The 24,149-nt window shown below is 48.0% G+C and overlaps 1 protein-coding gene across 1 annotated transcript in view; it reads right to left on the bottom strand.

Annotated features, from left to right (window-relative positions):
- Positions 1-2,392: 2,392 nt before the first annotated feature.
- Positions 2,393-24,149, bottom strand: part of CNTNAP1 (contactin associated protein 1) — a 37,179-nt gene continuing 15,422 nt past the window's right edge. Inside the window, exons 7-24 of the mRNA XM_060282269.1 lie at positions 23,802-23,945; positions 21,533-21,806; positions 20,629-20,778; positions 19,369-19,540; positions 18,436-18,542; positions 18,227-18,346; positions 16,299-16,502; positions 14,745-14,901; positions 14,475-14,602; positions 13,726-13,893; positions 11,558-11,776; positions 10,456-10,695; positions 10,073-10,309; positions 9,175-9,302; positions 7,436-7,529; positions 5,209-5,445; positions 3,575-3,625; positions 2,393-3,464 (exon numbers count right to left, since the gene is read on the bottom strand). Coding sequence (XP_060138252.1) covers positions 3,220-3,464; positions 3,575-3,625; positions 5,209-5,445; positions 7,436-7,529; positions 9,175-9,302; positions 10,073-10,309; positions 10,456-10,695; positions 11,558-11,776; positions 13,726-13,893; positions 14,475-14,602; positions 14,745-14,901; positions 16,299-16,502; positions 18,227-18,346; positions 18,436-18,542; positions 19,369-19,540; positions 20,629-20,778; positions 21,533-21,806; positions 23,802-23,945 — 3,075 coding nt within the window. The 3' untranslated portion in view covers positions 2,393-3,219. The remainder of the gene's footprint in view (positions 3,465-3,574; positions 3,626-5,208; positions 5,446-7,435; positions 7,530-9,174; positions 9,303-10,072; positions 10,310-10,455; positions 10,696-11,557; positions 11,777-13,725; positions 13,894-14,474; positions 14,603-14,744; positions 14,902-16,298; positions 16,503-18,226; positions 18,347-18,435; positions 18,543-19,368; positions 19,541-20,628; positions 20,779-21,532; positions 21,807-23,801; positions 23,946-24,149) is intronic.

Here is a 24,149-nt window from a genome sequence, read left to right as displayed (position 1 = left end):
TCTTGCTAGCAAGGGATGATGGGAGTTGTAGTCCAAAAACAGCTGGAGATCCAAGTATGGGAAACACTGGTATATAGAGTCTCACAGCAGAGAGGGAAAGAGGAAAAAAAAGTGGGGGTGAAGATGTGCCGTCAACTTCGTCTTGTATTGCATGTATCGTTTGTGTCTCTGAAAATGCTTGCCTCACGAAGTCAGAGGTACCCAAAGGAATGTAGGGTGCTCAGTCACCCTACAAATAAAGGCCCATAAGGGAGGGGAGCCCATATTAAGAGGGTGCCTTTATTAAGCTGACTGAATTGTCATGAACTGGTGTGCAAGCTTTTGATTTCCCCAGGCTAGATGGTAAGAAAAAATCCAATGAGAGAGAAAGCGGGAGGGAAAGAGAAAAGTGGAAGGTGTGGGCATTTGGTAAGAGTCATGAGATGGCGTGGCGGAGAAGCACCGTTAGAAACTCAGGTATGAAAGCTCGGAGCTAAATGGCACCTTCAACCTAGGTTATGGGCACAATGACGGAATGTCTAGGTGCGCTTTTTCTTTAGAACAAGAATACAAAGCTGAGAATGAACTGCAGCTAAAATATGTTCATTTTTCACATGGTCTAGTCCTTCCCCTGCCCACCTCCTAATATTCTTAAGAGGGTCTCTTCTCCAGTCTTCAGAGAGTAGCTGGAAGTGGGGAGGCAGGAAAAGGTCCTCCATTCCTTCCACTCTGCTGTTTTAATCTGAAATCTTAGGCTCAGTAAAGCTCCCGGGGACTTCCGCTTGACCGCCGAGCTGAGCGGATGGGAGATTTCTGGCGCAGGGAATCTCCGGCGCGCTGAAGGTAAGGGAGATCCCGCAACGGCGATGCGGGCTTCCGTCTACCCCTCAGATAGCGCGTTCTGAGGTCTGGATTCGGCGGGCGCCTGGACGTTTCCCCTACTCCCCGGTAGAATGCCTAGAACAATGGGAGTTTTGACCGTTGGGGAGAGGTAGCAGACGTTTTGCACAATTCAGAGTGCACCCAGGCCGCCTAGGAAGAGGAAACGAATTTACAACAATGGGTGAGTTCATCCTCTCTTCAGCACCTGATTAATTTTCATGAGGACCTTTTTTTAAATTTTAAAAAAGGTACAAGTTGCAGCAGAAAAGGGAAGATCAGACTTTGAAGACTGGGGAAATAGAGAAACTGAAATATAGGCAGGTGCATGCACCCCTAAAGGTAACCTGAAAGGGCCTCATTTGAAAGTCTGCTTCCTCCTCCCATGTTCCATCTTAGGACTACTCTTACCAGGTGCAGACATGGATACCTGAACAGGAACTGCCTTTTCCCCTTCCTCCCACCCTCCCCTGTTTATAGGTTGCTGGGTTTCCTTTAACTAGCAAACTTGATGAAGAATTCTGGGGAAACCGAGAGCTTGCATGCTATTTTGTGACATTCTCTGATCTGCTTAAGAAAGCTGTTGCAAGGGGTGCCTGTCATTCTAGTGTTAGCTGTAGTAGCCCAAGGCCTCCTCACCCTGTTATTCACCCTAGGAGCCACACATTTTGTGCTGGCCTTTGCAACAAACGGTGCCTGTTGGGAGTTTTCAACTTTTGTGTGTTCTGAGATCCGATTGCCTTGCATAGCTAGGGCAGCTGTAGCCGGTTTTGCTGCTGCTGTTCTCACCCCAGGACGTCGATTCTCTATGTGCAAACGGAACGTGACTAGAGAGCAGGAACTTGGATTTTGAACCATCCTAACACACCCTCGTTGATTGCACCGCATGGCTGTAGTTACGATGCTGGTGGTTGCTTGGCCTAAGAGCTGCCTGTTAAAACTCAATTTATAATTTAGATAGTACTTTTGAACAACAGCCTTCTCACCACCACCTCCCCACAAAATGACACAGCATCACGTTGTCATCGCCCTGACTTAAACTTTCTTTACATTTATTTATTTTAGGTAACCTTCACGTTTTGTCCAGACAAACAGCTCCTTAGAAAAAATAAACCGCCCAGGAATAGCCCTGGGCTTTTGGATAAAATAAATCCATTTTGCTTCTGCTACACAGTTTTATCTTCTTAACATTTCACGGGGGAGAAAGAGGGTCGGAAGAGTTACCCAAGAGCAAAACCTCCTTCCCCGGAGTAGCAAACTACAGACCACACAGACGACATCACTTCACTTGAAAAAAACAGAACATCAGACTTCTGCTTTTGTGTTTTTTATACAAACCGATAGAATAAAAAAACTAGTCTGTCTAATAACCCACAACTAAAAGGGAAGAAGGGGGGTGGGGAAGGTAGAAAGAATCTTAAAATTCTCAAAACCCTGATTTACGAAAGCAGCAAAGTGGTAGCAAAGTGCGAGTGATCCTTCCATGCGCTGCAGCTGCACACAGAAATATATTTATATTTATGTATTTATATATATATATATATATATATACTGGCAGGCAGATACCTACATTGCACATTGGATTTCTCTCAGGGCACAATATAACGTGCCGAGATCTAAAATATGCTATATTGCATGGCTCGACTAATGGCTTTTTGTTTTTGTTTTTTGTTTTAATTAAATGCTAAGCAATTAAGCAGGAAGACTATGTGCTAGTGAGTCACGCGTGAAAAGGCCAGAATGGATATTGCGTTGCATTTCCCCTTGTTCCGTAAAAACAAAATAAAAAGGAAGAAAGTGCAATATTGACCGTCCAGTGTCTCTCTTCAAACGGCAAGGATCTGTGGAGTTTGGCTTGGAGAAAGTCTGGGCACGGGCTGCTTGCCACAGCCTGTCATGCGTCACCTCTGCCCCCCCAATTTTGCTCCAAAGGAGACTCCGCGCAGTCCAGACACAGGAAGGAGCGCAGAGACACTTAATAGCTCTGGGGGTCGGGGAACAACCACCCTCCAGTATCATTCGGGCATCTTCTTAGGCACCAACCTGATCCCCTCGAGAGATGAGAAATGAGACTGGGGAGAATCAGGCTATTAAAGAAAAGAAACTCGGGCTGGGGGCGGAGGACCTTTGATTGACATCGGAATTGGATCCAATTGGAAGATGCAGCAACACTCCACAGGATGTGCAGGTGAAACAAGGCGGAGGCACCAGGAGGGCCGTTGTCTCGCTGTGGGGCGGAGGGGAGGAGGAGAAGGTCGGCCTCCCAGAAAGTGGCACAGTTGGCAGTTCAGGTTTGGTCTTGCCAAGAGGCTGCAGGCAGCACCAGCGGAGGGAGGAATCGGCGCTCCTCGCTCCGGTCGGCTATTCGGTTTTGGACTCCTCCAGGATCTGTGGCAAGTTTTGATCCTTCCGTGAGGCGGCAGGCTTCGCCGGCGGGGTGGGAGCAGCTCCGCCGCTGCCACCGCCGCCGCCAGCACTGCTGCTGCTACTGTTGTAGTCCTGGATGGCCTTAGGCTCGTTGGTGTGGTACGAGCCCTTGTAGCGGTGGTGGTGCAGGTACATCAAGAGGAGAGCGGCCGCCAGCAGCAGGAGCAGGAAAAATATCACTATAGGGAGAAAGGCGAGAGTGAAGGGGAAGGACAAGAATGACCCAGGAGCAAGGCCACAGTCGGCATCTAAATCTGAGCTCTCACAGCCCTCTTGGTCTCGCACTCACCTCCAAAGATGATCGCGATCCAGCCGTCATCGTGGATGTACAGGAAGTCAACTAGAAGGACGCAGAGGACAAGGGTGGATAAAAATTAATGATTTTTTTAAAAAATGGATTTTTAAAAAGTTTTAATCAGTTTTTTTTATTTAAATTGGATTTTTTAAAAAATAAAATGCTTTGGGAGCAAAAGTCTTTCTGAAGATAGTGTTCTATTTAAGTTACATTGTAGTCCACAGGCTATTTGTCAGGAAATAAGGATTTGTTTTAAGTTTTTCATGTGTGCTAAAACTAGAGTCTAGGTTTTTAACCACATCAGTTAACAAACATGGATACATATGCTATAATGTTATTGTTTTAGTTAAATAAATTGTTTAAATTGTTATTAAGGAAATGATTATTTATCTCCTTCCAATAAAGTACAGCAGAAAAGTTGTCCAAATATAAAGTTAACTTATTAAGCCTCACAATAATTTCATAATTATCTATGTATTTCTAATAGTATAACCAAATCAGTAATTTTTGATATACTGTAACTGTAAAAATTACTCTGAAAAATTATTATTCCAAAAAGGAAACCTTCCCCTGGTTGTAAATATTAAGATGATACCAGCAATAATGAGTCTTTCTGTAAAAAAAAATGATTTAAATCAAGTCTTATTGACTAGTGATTTAAATCATGATTGTAAAAACGCTCAAAGTAAAACATTCTATAGCTCTCAATGCAATTTTACATTGACGACAGCGCCCTCTGGTGCCACATGTTTATAAAGCATTTGCAGTGGTACCTTGGTTCTCGAACTTAATCCGTTCTGGAAGCCCATTCGGCTTCCCAAATGTTTGACAACTGAAGCATAGCTTCCAATTGGCTGCAGGAGCTTCCTGCACTCATGCAGAAGCCACGTCGGGCGTTCGGCTTCCAAAAAACGTTTGCAAACCGGAACGCTTATGTAAGGGACAAAAGGTACTCCTTCCATCCTGAGGAGTAGCAGCAGCGGCAGTGGGGAGGGCAGTGGGGAGGAGGAAGAGTCCAGTGGGGAAGGAGGAAGTAGGGGACAGGGCTCTGGCAGGATAGCAGAGCCTCTGTTGCACGTGAGAGAGGAAGAGAGAGCGGGGGAAAGGGGGGGAGAAGGAAAACAGGGAAAGGAGACCCTCTTTCCCTCCGGTTCCAGAATTACGCAGGAGGAAACGCGGAAGGAGATTTGGGGTGGCCAGACTCTTTTGTTGGAAGAAAACGCGGGAAGCGTCACTCCAGGGTTCTGACCCAGACTGAGAACATGTACCCTGTACAGCTCTAGCACTGTAAATAGCCTGCACACAATAAAAGCATGAAAAGGCAACGGTTTGGAGAGTCGTTACTCTAGAGTAGCCGCAGCGCCTCCTCTGTGACAGCTTACTTCCGGGTTTGCGGCTTTCGGGAGCCAATTTGTTCGTCAGCTAAGCCGTTCGAGAACCAAGGTACCACTGTATAATGCTTTAACTCACCCGTCTAGATCAGTCCAAGGGTTCTGGCCCAAACATCACCTGGGAGACATGAAGGAAGGCTAGAAGTGCTTCTAAGAGGTTTCCTCACCCGCAGGTAATCACAGTCTTGCCCCCAACCCTTCTGGCCTCCCCTTCCTCCCCCATAAATGCTACCTTACCTGGGTCTATGTACCAGGGGTCAAGTTCCGGTGGCGTCTCGACGTAAGAGTTGGGCATAGAGGCACAGCTGGACTCCACCAGCCGCCCTTTGATGCTGTAGGGGCGGATGGGATTTTTGCCACTGGCCCGGAAGATGGTCTTCAGAGGCACAATGCTGTTGAATTTCACTCCCGAGAGGCAACCCGTGAAGCCCGGTGTGTTGTACCTTTGGATGTCCGGGTGAATCAGGCCTGTCTCTGTGGACCACGGCAGACAAGAGGAACAGGACAGGGTCAAACCGACACCAGCTTCTTCCTCAGCTTCCTCTCAAACCCTAACGCCCCCCCCCTCAAAGCTACGCCAAATCAGGGAAATGATATACAGGTATAATGAATTGGAAAAAATGTTTTAAAGTACAGTACATTTCAAAAACAAAACAAAACCAGAGTCCTTTGGGGGGGGGGATAATTCAGAGGGAAATTCCCGGGTGTCAAAAAAAAAAGGTTATTTATATATGCCACTACTATGGCACGTGTTTTGTTAGCCCCCAAATGGAAAACAAGCGAGGTCCCAACTAAAGAAGAACGGCAACTTAAATTGATGGAATGCATGCAGTTTTGAGGGATGTACAAAAGGACCACTGAATGGTTTAGTTCAGGCACGTCCAACAGGTAGATTGTGATCTACCGTACCAGTAGATCACTGGGTGTCTGTGGTAGATCACTGCTAGATCACTGGCACCCCTAAAAAAAGCTCACCCCAAATTTTCCTCCTCCCTAAAAAAAGCTGAACTACGACCTGAAGCCCTAAACAAAAATGGGCCTTCCTCCCTCCTAAAAGAAGCTCAACAAGTTTGACCTAAACCCCCCAAAACAGGGCTTCCCTTAAAAAAACTCAACAGCTTTGACCTGAACCCCCCAAAAGGAGGTAGATCACTCCCAGTTTTTAACTCTGTGAGTAGATCAGAGTCTCTTGGGAGGTGGCCACCCCTGGTTTAGTTTATGTAAAATATGCAGGGATGTATGGTATGCAAAATGAACCACCGAAAGAGAAGGGAAGTCACTGATTTATGGTTGTTTAAATTGTTTAAATGAATATTTTGAAATGTAATTTAGAAAATTTAATAAAAAATGTGTGTGTGTGTGTGTGTGTCAATGGGTTTAAATGTATGCAATAAAACAGGTTGTTCAATAAAATAAAATAAAATAAAATAAAACTACCCCGAATCAAAAACACTGACAATGGTCAGCCGTATCAGTTTTTGAAAAAGCCTTGAGAGCTGTAAGGACAGGCTTAGGAGTCTATGTCTGGCAGGAAGTGAGGCAGCACTCCAGGGGAAGGGGGCCCCTCTTTGTTCCTTTCCTAGCAACAGAAGGGCATGCTGTGCAAATTAAGGACACGCATGCAAAATTTATATGATCTGCATAATTTATTCAGCCCAGAACCTGCAAAATCATTTTCAGCCCCATTACAAAATGTTCATACAAAGGTCTGCATTTGACGGATGTAACAAGGGGGAAAGGAAAGGGAAAGTGGGGGGAAGAGCTTGCAGAAAGTGGGGTGGAAGGAAAAGACGTGAAAAAGTGGGGCAGGACGGCAATGGAAAAGCAGAAGAGTTCGGGCGACCGTAGCTCTTTGAAGAAAGAAGGGGGAAGCTGCAATACGGAGTTCCCCATTTGCCTTAGAGGAGGCCCCAGGGTGCCGGCCTCTGCGTCAGACCCTTCTCCTCCTCTTACAGACTCAGCTGCCACCAATTCTATTAAGTATCGAAGCTCACAGTTCCCTACCGGGCATATATATAACGACAAACTTCCATATACAAAAGGGAGGCCCCTGAGGATGCGGAGACCATCACCTCATTTTGGGGTGGCCACATTTTGCTTTGGAACTGATAGGCACTCTCAGGTTGGCTGTTAGATGGAATGGGGGACATAGGGGAAAGGGGACAACAGAGGCTGTTTCAAGGGACAGGGCAGAATCCAGAGATGTGGAAGTAGAAGGAGGAGAGAACTACGTTTGTGAGCCTAAAAGCAAAGCAGGGTTGGATGTCGGGGTGAGGTTATGTGGAGCAGGCATCCCCCCCCCCGGTCAATCTGGAGCTTTCCAGATGTTGGCCACTAGCCATGGGTTGGGAATCCAAAGAAACTGGAAGGAACCAGGGCAGGGGGAGGCTGACCGGCACATCCAAGGAGCTGGGCATGTGGCAATTGATGCCCAAAATGGGCAGGACCCACGACTCTCACTCACCCATGAAACGACCAAGATAGAGCGCCTTGGGCGAGTCAAGTTTGCCATCCACAAAAAGGGAGAGCTGGTACACCTGGACAGGGTAATAATCCAACTAAAGGAAGAAAGAAGAGAGAAGACATAGTGGACAACAGGGGACTGGTGATTGGGAGCAGCCTCCAAGACCATATAACACTGGTCCGGAAAGACCTACATTGGCTCCCAGTATGTTTCTGAGCACAAGTCAAAGTGTTGGTAAAGGTAAAGGTAAAGGGACCCCTGACCATTCGGTCCAGTCGTGACCGACTCTAGGGTTGCGGCGCTCATCTCGCGTTATTGGCCGAGGGAGCCGGCGTACAGCTTCCAGACCATGTGGCCAGCATGACAAAGCCGCTTCTGGCGAACCAGAGCAGCACACGGAAATGCCGTTTACCTTCCTGCTGTAGCGGTACCTATTTATCTACTTGCACTTTGACATGCTTTTGAACTGCTAGGTTGGCAGAAGCTGGGACCGAGCAACGGGAGCTCACCCCGTCGTGGGGATTCGAACCGCCGACCTTCTGATCGGCAAGCCCTAGGCTCTGTGGTTTAACCCACAGAGCCACCTGGACAAAGTGTTGGTGCTGACCTTTAAAGCCCTTAACAGCCTCGGCCCAGTGTACCTGAAGGAGCATCTCAACCCCCATCATTCTGCCCGGACACTGAGATCCAGCGCCGAGGGCCTTCTGGCGGTTCCCTCACTGCGAGAAGCCAAGTTACAGGGAACCAGGCAGAGGGCCTTCTCAGTAGTGGCGCCTGCCCTGTGGAACACCCTCCCACCAGATGTCAAGGAAATAAAAAACCACCTGACTTTAAAAAGACATCTGAAGGCAGCCCTGTTTAGGGAAGCTTTTATGTTTCATGTTTTGTGACTTGTGGAAGGTTGTGTTCCCCACACTTCAACAACCAGGGTGATATATCAGCGGAGGACCTGGAGCCCCAGCAGAGTCTTCAGAGACTTCCTGCACCTAGCAGAGCAGCTTCTTCCACACCATTCAGAGGAACAAAGAGTTTATTTGTCTCAAGACACAAGACAAAGCTAAACACTGCTATCTACTATACAGAGTTCTTCTGGTCTCTGAAGTAAAGGTTACATATGTGCAGAGATCCGGTAACACTATCTCCCTCCTAGGTAACGCTGATGTGTAAAACACAGAACCTCTTTCTCACATGCAGAGTCAGACACTCCCATAACAGGGTAGTATCCAGACAGGACAATATGGCATGCGCATCAGGACACGAACATCGTAAAAGCAACGCCTGTTATACCTCTTTCTACACCAAGGTATATTATTGGACTAAGGGAAGAGTGAATGACTCAGTAAGCCATATGCTTGACCTTGCTAGTGTTGCTATGGCAACCCAGCGCACCTGGCACCTTATCTCAGAACCTCAAGATGCTGGGCATGTGTGCCTGGAGACATGAAGCCAAGCACTGCATAATTTAACCATTTGTCCACATGACACTAACGGGCCCACGCTCCACAGAGCAGAAAGCTGCTGGGCTACTGTCCCGAGAGGGTGTCTCTCCTCCCTCCAGACAGTGAGAGAGCCACAGGGCCAGAGGTGAAGACCATGTACGTGTCCTCTAGGCATTGCTGAACTGTGGCCTCCATCACTCAACAGAGGTCAATGAGAGCTGGGAGCCAAGCAACATCAGGGGGCACAACACCTTTCTGCAGGCCACTCCCCTTTCGTGCAGCAAGAGCGCCCTCCATTACCTGTGTGTACAACGTTCGATTGACGCGCGTGACATTGATACTGTGTGGCTGTCCGTCGGCCACAGAGCGTGTGCTCAGAGGGTAGATGGCAGGGAGGGAGCCCAGTTGGTAGTGCAGCTGCAGGATGCCTGCAAGGGAAACGGCAACAGGTAGAAGGGGACTGCAAGGAGCAGATGGTATTACTTTGAAACAGCAGCTCTCAAAGGCATGCCACACTGGTGCAATGGCAAACGTGGCCAGTACAACCAAAGAAACATTTGAACATTTCAGTCTTGAGTCCTGAAAGACCTACATTGGCTCCCGGTACATTTCTGAGCACAATTCATAGTCTTGGTGCTGAACTTTAAAGCCCTAAATGGCCTCGGCCCACTATACCTGAAGGAGCATCTCCACCCCCATCGTTCAGCCCCGACACGGGGGTCCAGCTCCGAAGGCCTTTTGGCAGTTCCCTCTCTGCAAGAAGTGAAGCTACAGGGAATGAGGCAGAGGGCCTTCTCGGTAGTGGCGCCCGCCCTGTGAAACGCCCTCCCATCAGATGTCAAGGAAATAAACACTATCTGACTTTTAGAAGACACCTGAAGGGAATTTTTTAATGTTTGATGTTTTATCACATTTTTAATATTGTGGTGGGAGCCGCTCAGAGTGGCTGGGGAAACCCAGCCAGATGGGCGGGGTATAAATAATATATTATTATTATTATTATTATTATTATTATTATTATTAGGCCATCTGCTTTGGGTGCTGTAGTTAAGATTCATGCATTGCCGGCGAGCTGGACTCAATGACCCCTGGGGGGGAATCCCTTCCAACTCTACAATTCTATGAACTATCCTGATGCCATGGCAAGATGTGCCTTTGCCGAGAAAGAGGCCCCGGGGCTAGCTCCTGTGTCGCTCACCGTCCTCGCGGATCAAAATGGTCATGTAATCGTGCACAAAGGTGCTGACGTAAATCAGGACAGCGGGGGCCGAAGTGGTGCGGAAGCTGAGCCACACATCCTCCCTGGTCAGGTTGTAGCCGGGGAGCGGCTGAATCGGCTGGTGGAGAATGTTGGAGAACTCCCGGACCACGTGCAAGGGCATCGTCATGATGTCGTAGCGCACCCACGTGCCTTGCTCAAAGTAGGCGCCGATGTCTGCAGAAGGGGATAGATGGGGGGACATGGCAACGGTTAGGCGGAGAGTCAAAGCCTAAGGAAGAGCAGCCCTCCCTTCTCCATCCTGCCCTCCCCTCCCCTCGCCACGTCACCCCAACCCTCCGGACCTTGTCTATGGCTCTCACCCAGGTTGCAGAAAGGTCCTTCAAAGGCAGAGACCGAGCAGTTGCAGGTGTAGTGGCTGTAGGACTCCAGGCAAGTGCCGTAGTTCCGGCACGGCACCAAGGGGTTCCGGCAATGCCCGGTGCAGTTCACAAGCACCCCTTCCGTCTCGTTGGCTTTCCCCTCCAAGTTGAGGGCCACCCCGTTCATGCGCAGGCCCCGCAAGCAGCCCAAGAAGGGGCGCAGGTAGTATTCGGCAGCACCTAAGAAAGGGGGACAGGAAATGGCCGCGTTTGGAAACGTCAACAGCTGCCTTGCTGGGTCTAGGCAAGGGTCAAGCTCATTTTAAGTGCTCCGTTTCCAGTGGGAAACAACAAGGTGTTTTTGTAAAGTCCGCTGTCAAAAACATTTAAAAAGAATGGGAATTTTTTAAAAATTTATTTAGGAGACCACTGTGAGCAGATGAAAACATTAAGAGGATTTTAATCACACTTGTAATGTTAGAAACATTATGGACAAAATGTAGATCAGGCATCCCCAAACTGCGGCCCTCCAGATGTTTTGGCCTACAACTCCCATGATCCCTAGCTAACAGGACCAGTGGTCGGGGAAGATGGGAATTGTAGTCCAAAACATCTGGAGGGCCGAAGTTTGGGGGTGCCTGATGTAGATTATGGAATAATACACAGTTGTAAATGTTGACAATAGGATCCATGGAGGGGATGGGGGGGAGGTTTCGAGATTCAGAGAAATCTCTGTATGTGGTGATGTATTTGGTAATGTGATCGCTTTTTACATGTAAAATCAAATAAAAATTTATCTCCCCCCCCCAAAAAAGAACCTAGAAGTTTTTAACTATGGAAGTAAAGTGTTTAACAAATAAAATGAAGAGGATGGTGAAGATGATAAAGCTAGATTTTCACACACACAAAAATGTGATATTGCCTGTTACAAAACTGAGGTGGCTGAGCTTTTTCATATTGATTAGTAAGCTGTATTGAGCCTGGTTCTAGTTTGAGGTTATCGACCATGAAATAACCTCTAACGGAGTCGTCCAATAGGGTCTCTCTCCCTCATTCATTCATTCATTCATTCATTCACACCATCCTGCCCACCCTCACTCACCCACGTAGAGAGGCTTCGTGAGGTTCATGTGAAGGAAGGTCTGGGGAGGGGCTGCTCGCACAACCCAGGGCATCCGGTCAACCCGCATCCGAGCGAGCTTCACGTTGATCTCTGCCCTGACCTCGTGCCACTCGTTGTCATTGTAGGGCATGTCCCAGTGCACTGTCAGGTTCTCGTCCCCGTTGCCAATGTCGTAGGCGAATACCAAATCTTGGGTAGCTAGAAAGCGGCAGCAGGAGAGAGGTGTCACACCACAGCTGCCTTCCACAGGAGGAAGGGTCTCTGCCCCTCCAGACAGCTATGCTTTGGGGCTCCCCAAATAAAGCTACGTCCCTGTCTCTGGGTTCACTGCCTGCTGAGTATAAGCACAAAAGGGAGCAGCATGTCATTTTCTCCCATTGAAGAACAATAGGGTGAAGTGGTCAGCTATCAAATCTTGCCTGGGGATATCTGCTCCATTGTCTTAACTGCTTAACTACTGGTAGCCACTTTGCTTTATTTATTTGATGTGTTTTTGTTACAGCTGTGCCCCCCCCCAGCAAGCGGAGACTTAGCTGCTCTTGCTAAAGCAAAGCCCTTTCCACTTCAGTTTTTGGAGGGGAAAAGTGCTGGTTATGGTCTGTAAAATACATTAATTTTTTGCTTCTGGGGGGGGGCAGCTGCCCCCTCCTGCCCCCCTGCCTATGCCCATGCTATACCTCCAGTCCCAGTATGTTTCCGAACACAATTCAAAGCATTGCTGCTGACCTTGAAAGTCCTAAATGGCCTTGGTCCTATATACCTGAAGGAGCGTCTCCACCCCCCCACTGTTTAGCCTGGACACTGAGGTCCAGCCCTTCTGGCAGTTCCCTCACGGCGAGAAGTGAAGCTACAGGGAACCAGGCAGAGGGCCTTCTCGGTAGTGGCGCCCACCCTGTGGAACGCCCTCCCATCAGATGTCAAGGAGATAAAGAACTATATGACTTTTAGGAGACATCTGAAGGCAGCCCAGTATAGGAAAGTTTTTTAATGTTTGATGTTTTACTGTGTTTTTAATATTTTGTTAGTAGCTGCCCAGAGTGGCTGGGGCAATCCAGTCAGATGGGCAAGGTACAAATAATAGAATTAATATTATTAATAATAATATTACTTAGGTGAATCAAGATTCAGTTTCCAAGCGATGCATCCTTAGTTCTCCATCTCGTTCACATTTCTAACAGTGTTAGGGCCCATCTGCACCGCACATTTAAAGCAGTATCATACTACGTTTAGCAGCCATGGCTTCCCTCACAGAATCCTGGGAACTACAGTTTGCAAAGGGTGCTGAGAGTTGTCAGGACACTCCTGTTCCCCTCACAGAGGTACAATTCTCAAAAGTGGTTTAACAGTCGATCCCTCTCCCCAAGAAACTCTGTGATGGGAGAACCACCCCCCAGCACCCTTAACAAACGCCAAGTCCCATAATTCTGTGGGGAACCCATGCCAATTTAAAGTTATTTGATACTGCTTCAAATGTACCATGTGGACAGAGCACACCACTGGGATTGGGCAAAAGTGCCAATACGTTCAATATCTGTCTAAGAAGGCCTCTCGGACTACTCCCACTGCCTCAAGCCCCCAATTCCTGTCAGTTTGCATTTCTTAGTACAGAAAGTATTGATCTGATGTGTAGAGCTCTTTCCTATTCTACTTAATTTAAGAGGGTTCTGGAAGCTTCTGGAAGCTTCTCTGTGTGAAAGAAACTTCACAATGTTTGGGTTACTCCTTCAGAGAAACTGAGTACAGCTGGTTTAAACTGGTTCTCTTATCTCTTCTGTCAAAGTCATGCTGACTATAAGAGGCCAGAAGGAGCCTGGGTTTCACATTTTCTCTTTCTATCTCTTTTCCTTCTGGTGTGGCGTTTTGTAAACAGTATGCTTAGTGTTAAGTTTTAGACTTTTTAAAAGTTATTGTAAGTTTTGGTTAAGTCTGCTGCAGCTGGTATTCTTATGGACAGGGCCAATCCTGAATGTGTTGGATTGGTGACCATTATGCTCATTTGCCTTCACTAGCAGTAAAGCTCTGCTGGATGAAATATAATTGCCTCTGGTCTATTTTTTTGGGGAATCCTGCAACGTGTTTAAGTTTTTGCTCTGCTAATTATACATTGGAATCTACTCTGGAGTGGAATTTCAATGCCGATTCCATACTGTTAAGCTCCACACGGATGTAGTTCTTCGGCCCAATGTTCTCCAGGAAAGTGCCAGATGGGGCAGAAGTCTTGAAGAAGAAGCTGATATCCAGGCTGTAGTTGACTTGGAAGGTGGGGAAGATCAAAGCCATTCCCCGGACGAAAGAAACGGTATTCCAAGAGTTGCCTGCAAATTGTAGGAAGTCCGTTATAACGCATGTAAAATGGGTGCGGGCCCCATCCTGTCCTCCCTCAGGGGCCCTCAATCCATTCCAATAGACACATGAGGGAACAGCATCTTACCTTCCAAGTTCCGGACTGCAGAATCCGGGACCGGCAGCCATTTGACACCAGAAGTTGCGTCGATGTAACTTCCGGTGTCGCTTTGCCCTTCTATGGGCACCCAAAATGGCCGTCGCCGGCTTCAAAAGTCGCTTGTACGCATGTCAGGAAGTGCGCCGACGCAACTTCCGGTGTTGCTCTGCCCATCTATGGGCACCAAAATGGCCGCTGCCAACACCGGAAGTCACGTCTATGCACTTCCGGACATGCGTAGATGCGACTTTTGAAGCTGGCGGCGGCCATTTTTGGTGCCCATAGAAGGGCAAATCGGAAAGAAAAAAATGGCCGCCGGCAGGAGAAAATAACGGAGAAAAACGGGAGACGAAGTGATACGGGGGACCACCGGGAAAAGGTAAGTAAAAAAGGGGTTTTCCCGGGGAAAACAGGAGACTTGGCAGCTATGAACAGCATCCATATCCTACTCACGGTCGCCATAGCAACGCAACGGGCCCACATAGAATTGGGCCTCCGACCCAGTGCGGTTCGTGTCGCTGATCACCACCTGCGTGACAGGAAGATGGTCGACAAAATTCAGCAGCCCTTTATCCGCCCGCCTGGAAGAGAGAGAGAGAGAGCAAAGGTTGTGGGAAACTGGGGCCCGCTATCTGTTAGGAATATACGTTTCGCACCCGCCGCCGTAACCACCCAAGGCCCTCCTTGGAGGGAGGAGGAGGGGAGGGCTTCCTTCTCTCTCACCACATAGCATGGTCCGCATCGCAGTTGCAGTAGAAACGGGGGTCGGCGCAGTTCTTATCCATGCCGCAAGCGCAGCGCCCCAGCCCTGGGGGAGATCCCCCCCAGTAGTAATGGCGCTCTTCGTTTCGGCCCATCCAGAAGCTCAGCGGCATCCCAGCTAAGGAAGGACGAGAGAGCCTGTCAGCGGGAGGTCTCATGGAGCCTGCTCTCAGGCAGACGGCAAAACTGCCACCTGCTGAATCAGGCCAGAGGGGCCTTCGATCCCTTCCACTCCCTCTGCATACCAAACTTACGTTTTCATTGAGATATCTAGCAGAGCCTGAAGATCTCTTCCTAGTAAAGATCTCCTCCACTTAGGGGACTTGGCGGGGCTGCCTGCATCATAGCTGCCAAGTCTCCCGTTTTCCCCGGGAAATCCCTGTTTTTCCAGCTGCTCCTAGCTGAAAAAACTGATTTTTTTGTTTTCCCCCGGTTTATTCTGGTGCGGCGGCCATTTTGGAACTGGGCGGAGCATGCTCAGCAGTGACTTTTGATGCTGCTCTGCCCAGTTCCAAAATGGCTGCAGGAACTGGGCAAAGCAGCATCAAAAGTCACTTCTGAGCATGCTCCGCCCAGTTCCAAAATGGCGGCAGCGCTACTTCCGGTCTGCTGTTTCCGGCCCGGTCCCTTATTTCTCTGACAGCAACTTGGCAGGTATGGCCTGCATTCTGTGACAGCTGTGCCATTGGGTACTGCAAAATTCAGCACCCTGAAAAGTTTTCGGCATACAGTGGTACCTCTACTTACGAATTTAATGCGTTCCGAACGCACATTTGTAAGTAGAAAAAAATTGTAAGTCGAATCCCATAGGAATGCATTGGGAGAAAAAATTCGTAAGTAGAAGCAACCCTATCTAAAAATTCGTAAGTAGAAAAAATCCTATCTAAACTGCATCCAAGATGGCGGACGGAGCTCTATTAGTAAGTAGAAACATTCGTAAGTGGAAACATTCGTAAGTAGAGGTACCACTGTAAATACTTTCAAGTTTCTAGTCCTGGTGGAGGTAAAGCTCAACCTCAAAGTGGAGTGAGCAACGCCTAGTGAATCATCTGACGGTCCAGAGAGGTGTTGGAACGGGTGGCATTCCTGGGCTTGGCACAGCCCTTGGACCCAACTGAAAGGAACAGGTGGTTTACCTGGAACTATGGTTCTTCTGAGTGGCCGTCTGCGCACAGAGCCCCATCTCCGATGCCCATCGCCCCCATCTAGCATGGCCAATAGGCAGGGATGATGGGAGTTGTAGTTCAGCACCAGCTGGAAGGCACCAACTTGGGGAAGGATGGCACAGAAGGTGGGGCACGGCACCCACCGAAAACCTGAGCCTAACTTTAGAAGATTCCCACTTGAGAAAAACACAGGTTCTGCACGGGGACCACGGAGAAGAGGCAGAACAAAAACAAGCCACCTGGAATGGTTCAATTTTAACAAATTTCAAATTTTAGCAGGTGCTAAAAGCGAAACCCACACAGCACCCGAGGGTGCAGCCCGGGCAGCTCCATCCACCCGGTCACTCACTCTGGGTGTTGAGCAGTCGAGAGAAGTAGCAGCGGAACTCAATTTGCTGCTCGCAGTACTCGGAGGCATTGGCCAGGGCCGACACCTCGCTCCACGAGGCGTTCCAGTAGTCCACAGTGCCCAGGAAAGGCCTTTCAGGGCTGTAACCGGTCACTCGTGTGACCCAGTATCGATTGTGCCAGACGATTGTCCAAGCCCGGTCCTCTGGAAGGCAGAAAGGGTCCAAAAGGTGTGTGCGACAGGAAAAACAACTACTGCCCCCCCCCATGCAATGGAGACAGTGGCCTGCAAGGCTGGCTGTGGAAACCCTCCGAGGGCAGACAGAGAGGCCTTTCTGTAGCCAATCTACAGAACCAGCCTCCAGCAGAAGACCTTACGAAAGCTGAATGATCGATCAGCCAAGCCCAGTGCTGCCTACACTGGCTGGCAGGATTTCAGGCTGGGTAACCCCGGCCCTACTTAGAAACGCTAGGAATCCAACCAGGTGCCACAACTCATCAAGGTTGGAGTTGATGCAGCTCAGCACAGAGGCAGAGGCAATTGCCCGTGAAGCTAAGTCTTTATTCAAGGATACGGCATACAACTCAGCAACAATTCCCAGCAGGTCTTGCCAGAGCCTTCCATGCCTTCCACCCCATCTAAGGCTCCTCCTCTCCCAGATGTTTCCCAAGCAGTCTCAAACTGCTTCTGTGCACCTCTGGCCTCTGTTTTGCTCTCATTATCCTGCACGTTCTTGGAGACCAAAGGGGAGGGGAGCTTGTCACAGCCAAAGAGGGGGACTCCCTAGATTCTTCAGCAGCCTCCTCTGCTTCATCCTCCGAGTCTGAACTGCTCCCTGTCACCAGCTCTTCCTGCTCACTAAACCCTGTTGCCCCTTCAGCATCCAATTCTCCCTCTGACTTCTCCTCCGTGTCCCACCACCAATCCCCGGGCTCTGATCCTTCCTCCTCTGGGGTTTCCCTTGGGGCTCCCACTACTCCTCTTCGGTCCAGCCAATTCCCCACACCTCTCATCTCCATTATGCTTCTTGCCTTTTCCATTTGCCATTTTTTTTAAAGCGCTCTCTGCCGCAACACTTGTTGCTATTTAGACGAGCAGCAAAGTACAACTGGTGATGGGTTTTTTTCTCATGCAATGCCGCATTCCATAAATCAGCAACAATACAGAAAAGCAGCTGTGAGGGACAAGGGATACAGGGAAGTCCCTTCCATCTTAAGTTCCAGCCCATCCCCAAGCGCTGGAGAGAGTAAGGAGAGCTCTGCCTCCAGCGGAGAGTCAGGAAGTGGTGTCCGAGGCTCAGGCAAGGTTGTGGAGCCCATGCCTCAGGTGGGACAGGAAGTTGGACGCACGGGGGGGAGGCCAATCCCCCCAACTCCCGAATTGCGACGCAAACGTAGGGGGAAGAGGTTGGGTCTGCCAAAGCTTTGGTGCTGGAAGAAAACGCGCCAATCGCCATTCGGAGGTTCTGACACCTCACCTTAAGGATGCATTTTTACTGCTCTGAACACTGTAAATAATCAGCACTTAATAAAAGCCTTAAAAGACCATGCTGGAGTAGTTACTCTAGAGTAGCCATATCAGGCCCTCTGACAGCAGCGTTCCAGGAAAGGAAAGGGCGTTGCTTGCCGATATTCAGCACATAAAAATGATACACTACCCCTTTGCAAAATTTAGATTACAAGCTGAAGATTTCAATTGTAAAGCTTTCAGGTTCCGACACGTTCTCTTTCAACAGTTTTCGCACAGTGCCTGGCTGCTTGGGCATCTAAATAATATATTGGTAGAGTCTGGCTTATTTTGCTCAGCGATGATGGCTTTGCTCTCTGCATATACTCCAAGGCTTCCTTTTCTTTTCGCTGCTGTGCCTATTGCACCCTGCACTGAATGCCCCCTGATAAAGACCTGTATCCCACGCATTTCCCCCATACCTCGAATATCACAGTAGACATAAAAAGGTTTCAGGGGCCCGCTGCCGTCCGGGTCAATGGTGTAGTTCCCAGACACCTTGCCGCTGAGTCGGTAGGCCTCGCAGCTTTCCTTGTAAACGGCTGCAAGGTTAAGAAGGAAGTGAGGGGTCAGCGCTCGTGTGGTCAGCACCTCAAGCGCTCCCCTCCCCTCCCCATCCTCACGGCCTCACGTGTGTGGCAGGTCTCCCCCTTGTAGCCCGTCAAGTCGCAGATGCAGGTGAAGTCATCCCAGGACTGGACGCAGCGGCTTCCATGTTCGCACATGTTGGGAGTGCACCTGGCATGACACGAGAAGCAAGCTGGCACCAGAGAAAGGGACTCCCCATCACAGCAGGGATCCAAGCCGCCTCCTCCTCGAGAGGTCCGGAGGGTGGCAACACGAGAACGGGGCCTTCTCTGCGGCGGCTCCCCGTTTGTGGAATGCTCTCCCCAGGGAAGTTCGCCTGGTGCCTTCATTATACACCTTTAGGCGCCAGGCAAAAACGTTCATTTTTAACCAGGCCTTTGGTGGATTTGATTGACATCCTATGCCCTTTTAAAATGTGGTTGGGGGTGGTTATTGGGTTGTTGTTTTCATTGTGATTATATATTTTGTGGTTAGGAAGGAACCTATCATCAGAGGCAAGCCAGAGTGGTTTTTCTCAAGAGTGAGAGACGCAGGAAGTTCTCCCAGGTGGGAGGCAGGACGATTCAACTCTCTGAGGCCTACATAGATATATTTATAATTTTATGAGGATCATATAAGGGTTATTATTAATGTATCTTACTTTCTTTTTCTCTTTAGTTTTTTTCTGTTTGATTTTATTATTATTCTTTTTAGTTTGGTTTGAATTTAATGGTCTATATTAAGTTGAAAACCTTCGATAATATTAAAAAAGGAAAACATTAAATGTAATATGGGTGAGCTTTCCGGGTATCTCCCAGGCAAGCAAGCACTGACCTGGACCCAGACCCCACACCCTCTCTGGGTTCCTACCATGCTATTTATAGAGGCTTGGCCCAAACACACAGCAGGGAGAACCAGCTAGATCTCATCCCCTGCTCTTGCCTGCCGAAGCCACCACCTTCTGCCCAAGCCAGAATCGCCACTCCGGCAAGCGTACCTGTCTGTGATGCCGCACACGTTGAAGTACACCTCAAAGTACTTGCCGAGCCGGTGCAGACGGACCATGTCTAACTCGATGGGCTGCCGGTCCACACTGACCATCTGCATGCACCCATGGAAGGCCGTTTGGTTGGAAGCACAGCCAGTACGAGAGGCTGGCTTGGGGCACCCTAGGAAAGAAGGCGAAAAGAAGGGAGAAATTCCTCAGTTACATTTCACGAAACAGAAACCAAAAAAAGGGAGTGGAGGAGGAAATAACGTGATACGCTTTGAGGCCCACCCCTTGCAGAATCCTTCCTTCATTTGCTCCCTTTGTATCCGCCTGAGATAGCTTACTACCCCAGGCTGCTCATCTCCAGAGAATGTCACTGGCCAAAGTCAGCAGACTTTCTTTGAAAAAATCCAGTTGTTCACTCCAGCAACAGAAGAGGTGGTGGTTCATAAATAAGACACCAAAATGCACTGTAAGTGTAGTTTTTTGCCATTCGGCAGCAGAAGGTAGGTGGCATCTGAACTGCAATGTTGGAAATGTCAATGAAATGAAGGAGAAGAAGAAGAAGAAGAAGAAGAAGAAGAAGAAGAAGAAGAAGAAGAAGAAGAAGAAGAAGAAGAAGAAGAAGAAGAAGAAGAAGAAGAAGAGGAGGAGGAGGAGGAGGAGGAGGAGGAGGAGGGGGAGGAGGAGGAGGAGGGGGAGGAGGGGGAGGAGGAGGAGGAGGGGGAGGAGGAGGAGGAGGGGGGGAGGAGGAGGAGGAGGAGGAGGAGGAGGAGTTTGGACTAGATATCCCGCCTTTCACTCCCCTTAAGGAGTCTCAAAGTGGCTCACAATCTCCTTCCCCTTCCTCCCCCACAACAAACACTCTGTGAGGTGAGTGAGGCCAAGAGGCTTCAGAGAAGTGTGACTAGCCCAAGGTCACCCAGCAGCTGCATGTGGAGGAGCAGGGAAGCGAACCCAGTTCTCCAGATTCCGAGTCCCACTCGGACGCAGAGGTGACAGGATATAGGAGAGACGTAGGGGGTGGGACTTTACTTGGAGCAATGCCATTATCTAGGGGAGACTGCATTCCTTCATGTCTCTCTGTGAAAATCAATAAATTACGTGGTAAGAACTTTTATTGTTTCTCTTCTTGGCTGCTACCGTGGGAGGGATAGGAGTCCACAAAACCTGACAGCTGCCTATTAGTTAACCCACCGTCAGCCCACCCTCTTGGGAAAAAAATGACCAGTTCCCCCTTTAACCCTTAACCAGCCCAGAACCCACCTCCAAAGAAGTACTGGTTCCCCGTGCGCAGCTGAATGTCTCTGTCAACGCGGAAGCTGGCGTCATTCTGGTCATCGATGGTGATGACGGCCATGGTTTCACGCACCATCAAGGCCACTGAATGCCAGAAGCCATCATTCAGGCGATATCCTGTGGATGGAGGGACACAAGGGGATAAGGCTCCGCAGACTCCTCGTGTTGGAGCCATGGGTCTTCACATCTAGCGCCACTAAAGCCCACAACGAAATATGTGCTACCTTGAGTGATTCTGATGATACAATGCAACAGAATGCATAATTTTTCAAAACAAAAACAAAACCCCAATGGCACATTTGGTTGCATTCCTCTGTTTTGCCTCCAGGGCAGGCATTTTAAAGTTTCACCTCAAAGCAATTACAGTGGTACCTTGGTTCTCAAACTTAATCCATTCCGGAAGTGCGTTCCAAAACCAAAGCGTTCCAAAAACCAAGGCACACTTTCCCGTAGCAAGTAATGCAAAAGGGACTAATCCGTTCCAGACTTTTAGAAACAACAGCAATTTAACATTAATTTTACTATCTAAGGAGAGCACTGATCCATAAAATGAAAGCAATAAACAATGTACTGCAGTCACACAATCAATCCATCAGTAGCTGAACTGGGTTCCACACAGTCACAAAAACAAAAGAAAGCTGCAAAAACACAAAATAAATAGCAAAAACAGACAGACCTCAGCGCAGCACTCGGAATGGAAGTGTGGCACTCGGAACGGAGCACGTCCGGCTTCCGAAAAAGGTTCGCAAACCGGAACACTTACTTTCGGGTTTGCAGCGTTTGGGTTCCAAGTTGTTCGACTACTAAGCCGTTCGAGAACCAAGGTACCACTGTAGAAGAAAACCGTCCCCCCTCCGTCCCCTCCTCATACCTGCCGCAAACTCCAGCTTCTTGGTCTTCGTTTTGGTTTTTGGCTGAGCAATGGTCACGTTGATCTGCCCGTCGCTCAGCACCATTTCGAGCCAGCCCAGGTCGTCTGCAAAGGACGTGTACATGAGCAGCCCCACAACGTCCCAGGAGCGGAAGCTGAAGCTGACCGCCAGCTGATTGCGCCGCGGGTACCCGGGCACTTGCAAGAAGTTGTTGACCCCGGCAAAGGTGAAGGGGAACAAGAGGTTGTCCCGACAGTAGTCGCCCAAATGTCCCTGCAACAAAGGAGGAGACAGCTAAGGAGGTGGCTTGGTTGCTGTTCCATCACAGCAGGGCCATATGTTCCTGTGACGGCACTGTGCAGCAAACGGGACTTATTAACAGGCACACAACTCTGCAGGTTGCAAATCTCTGGCTTCTTTTGGAATAAAATTAATGTTTACATGGTTTTGGTGCTAAGAACAGGGCAATGCCTGAAGTAGAAGTAGCCTCAGAAGTAGATGTGGTGTAACTCCACTCGGAGTTCTCATTCCATTTACTCCTTCGACTTTCTTTCTTTTCTTTTCTTTTAAATATGATTTTTATTCAATTTTATGTTTTACGATTTCAGATAAACATTTTACATACTTAAGGTGTTAATGACTTCCCTTCTTCTCTTTCTGTGGTTCATTTTACAGTACGTATCTTATATCCCTGCATATTTTACAAAAACTATACCAATCGGTTTTCCATTATTGCATCCACCAAAACTTAGTTACACTGTTGAATTTATCTTAGTGCTGCCAGCGTTTTCACCTGTGCACAGTAATTATTTTCCATATATTACATAAACGTTTTCCAATCTTCTTTAAATGTATGTTCTTCTTGTTCTCATCTTCTATATGTTAAGTCAGCAAGTTGTGCATATTTTGCCAATTTAAGTTGCCAGTCTTCTCTGGTTGGGACCTCGCTCATTTTCCATTTTGGGGCTAACGAAACACGGGCCGCAGTTGTTGCATACATAAATAACCTTTTCTGAGACCTGGCAATTTCAGTGCTTTTGACTTTCTTTCATCTGCAAACTTTGTAAAACAAAAGCATCCAACATCCTTTACGTGTCCTGACTTTGCAGGAGGTTTTTTCTTTAAAAAATAACCTCCATCATCTCAGCAGGAAAATGTCAATAATGTCAACTGCTGCTCAGAGCCTCAAACTTCAAAATGCAATCGCAACATACATGCAACATTTAGCAAGGAATAAGGTTCCACCCTTATCTCCTAGGCATTCTAAATAATAATATACCCTGTGAGAAAGCAAATATCTTCATGTATGCATCAACAGCCGCAAGATTGTTAATTGCGAGTAAGTGGGAAAGTGTAAACATCCCGACAAAAGAAGAATGGATTGATAAAATATGCGAATATTTAGAGCTAGCAAAACTGACTGATATAATTCGGCATAAATCTAAAAATAAAACTCAAAAACAATGGGAGTGTCTAAACAAATATCTAGGGAAACAAGGTCTGGGGGCAAAAGTCTGGCTGTGTTTAGAATAACCTTACTGGAATTGGCAAACGGGAGAAAATGGATTTTATGTGGGAAAATAATCTAAGACAAAGATAACAAAATACATATATATATGTATTTAGTTAAATTACTGTATGGAGTAGCGGTGGAAGTCGAAAAAGCTGTACAAGGCTATACCAATTTCTTGACTCTTTCCTTTTTTCTTCTTTTTTCTTCTTGTTTTACTGTATTATTCTTTTCTCGCTCTTTCTATTTTCTTTTCTTCTTCTTTTGTAAGATCTTTTTTTACATACAATAAGATATGGTTATGTAATTAATTTCTGAAGATGTATATGTATGATTGGTTTGGGGGGTTTTGTATGCTTTTTATTTGAATATATCAATAAAGGATTTTTAAACTTTTTTTTTTAAAAAAAAAAGGGTCCACCTTTCTGTTCAGGCATTTTTCTTACAGCTGCAGCCATACACTTTATACAGCATTGTCCTTTTCTCTCTCAGTTGCTCCCCACTGAACAGCTGATGGGCAGCAGACCCAGAGGAAAATATGTCTGGGGGCTGAATTTGCAGGCATAAAAGTTTACTTGCTTCTGAATTTACTAGAGAGCGAAAATAACAGAGGGCTGCATGGTCAATGCGAGCCTCATAAAAGAATAAGTGTAGGCCCTAGAGTCCTGCATTTGGACTGTTTTAAGCTGCTTCCGCAGTCTCAGCAAACATCTGCAACAGAATTTTTGCACAGACCCCAGCAACACGTTCATCCTCACCTCGATCCTAATAGATGGTTTACGACGTCTTGCCAAGTTGCTGATATAGACCAAATTGTAGGCAATGTTTTCCATGCAGCCGCGGAAGTTTGGCCGATAGACAAGGCGCTGCTTCTCATAGTTCATTATTCCCCCAAAGAAGATCTGCAGAAGTCAAGAAAACCCAGAGGGGATCAAATATGTAAGGCTGGGAAACACTGAAGGGTCCCAGCAGGGACCACTGCCATGCAGAAAGGGAGAAGAGCAAGTTTCAATTTGGGGCTTAAATTTAAAATCTCCAATCAGGGCATCGCAAGTGCAAACCCCTGGCAGAGCTGTGAGCAGCTTCCCACCATGCCATCCCAATCA

The sequence above is a fragment of the Zootoca vivipara genome, chromosome 13, assembly GCF_963506605.1.
Source record: "Zootoca vivipara chromosome 13, rZooViv1.1, whole genome shotgun sequence".
Classification (NCBI taxonomy): domain Eukaryota; kingdom Metazoa; phylum Chordata; class Lepidosauria; order Squamata; family Lacertidae; genus Zootoca; species Zootoca vivipara.
This window is presented reverse-complemented; position numbering and strand designations above follow the sequence as displayed.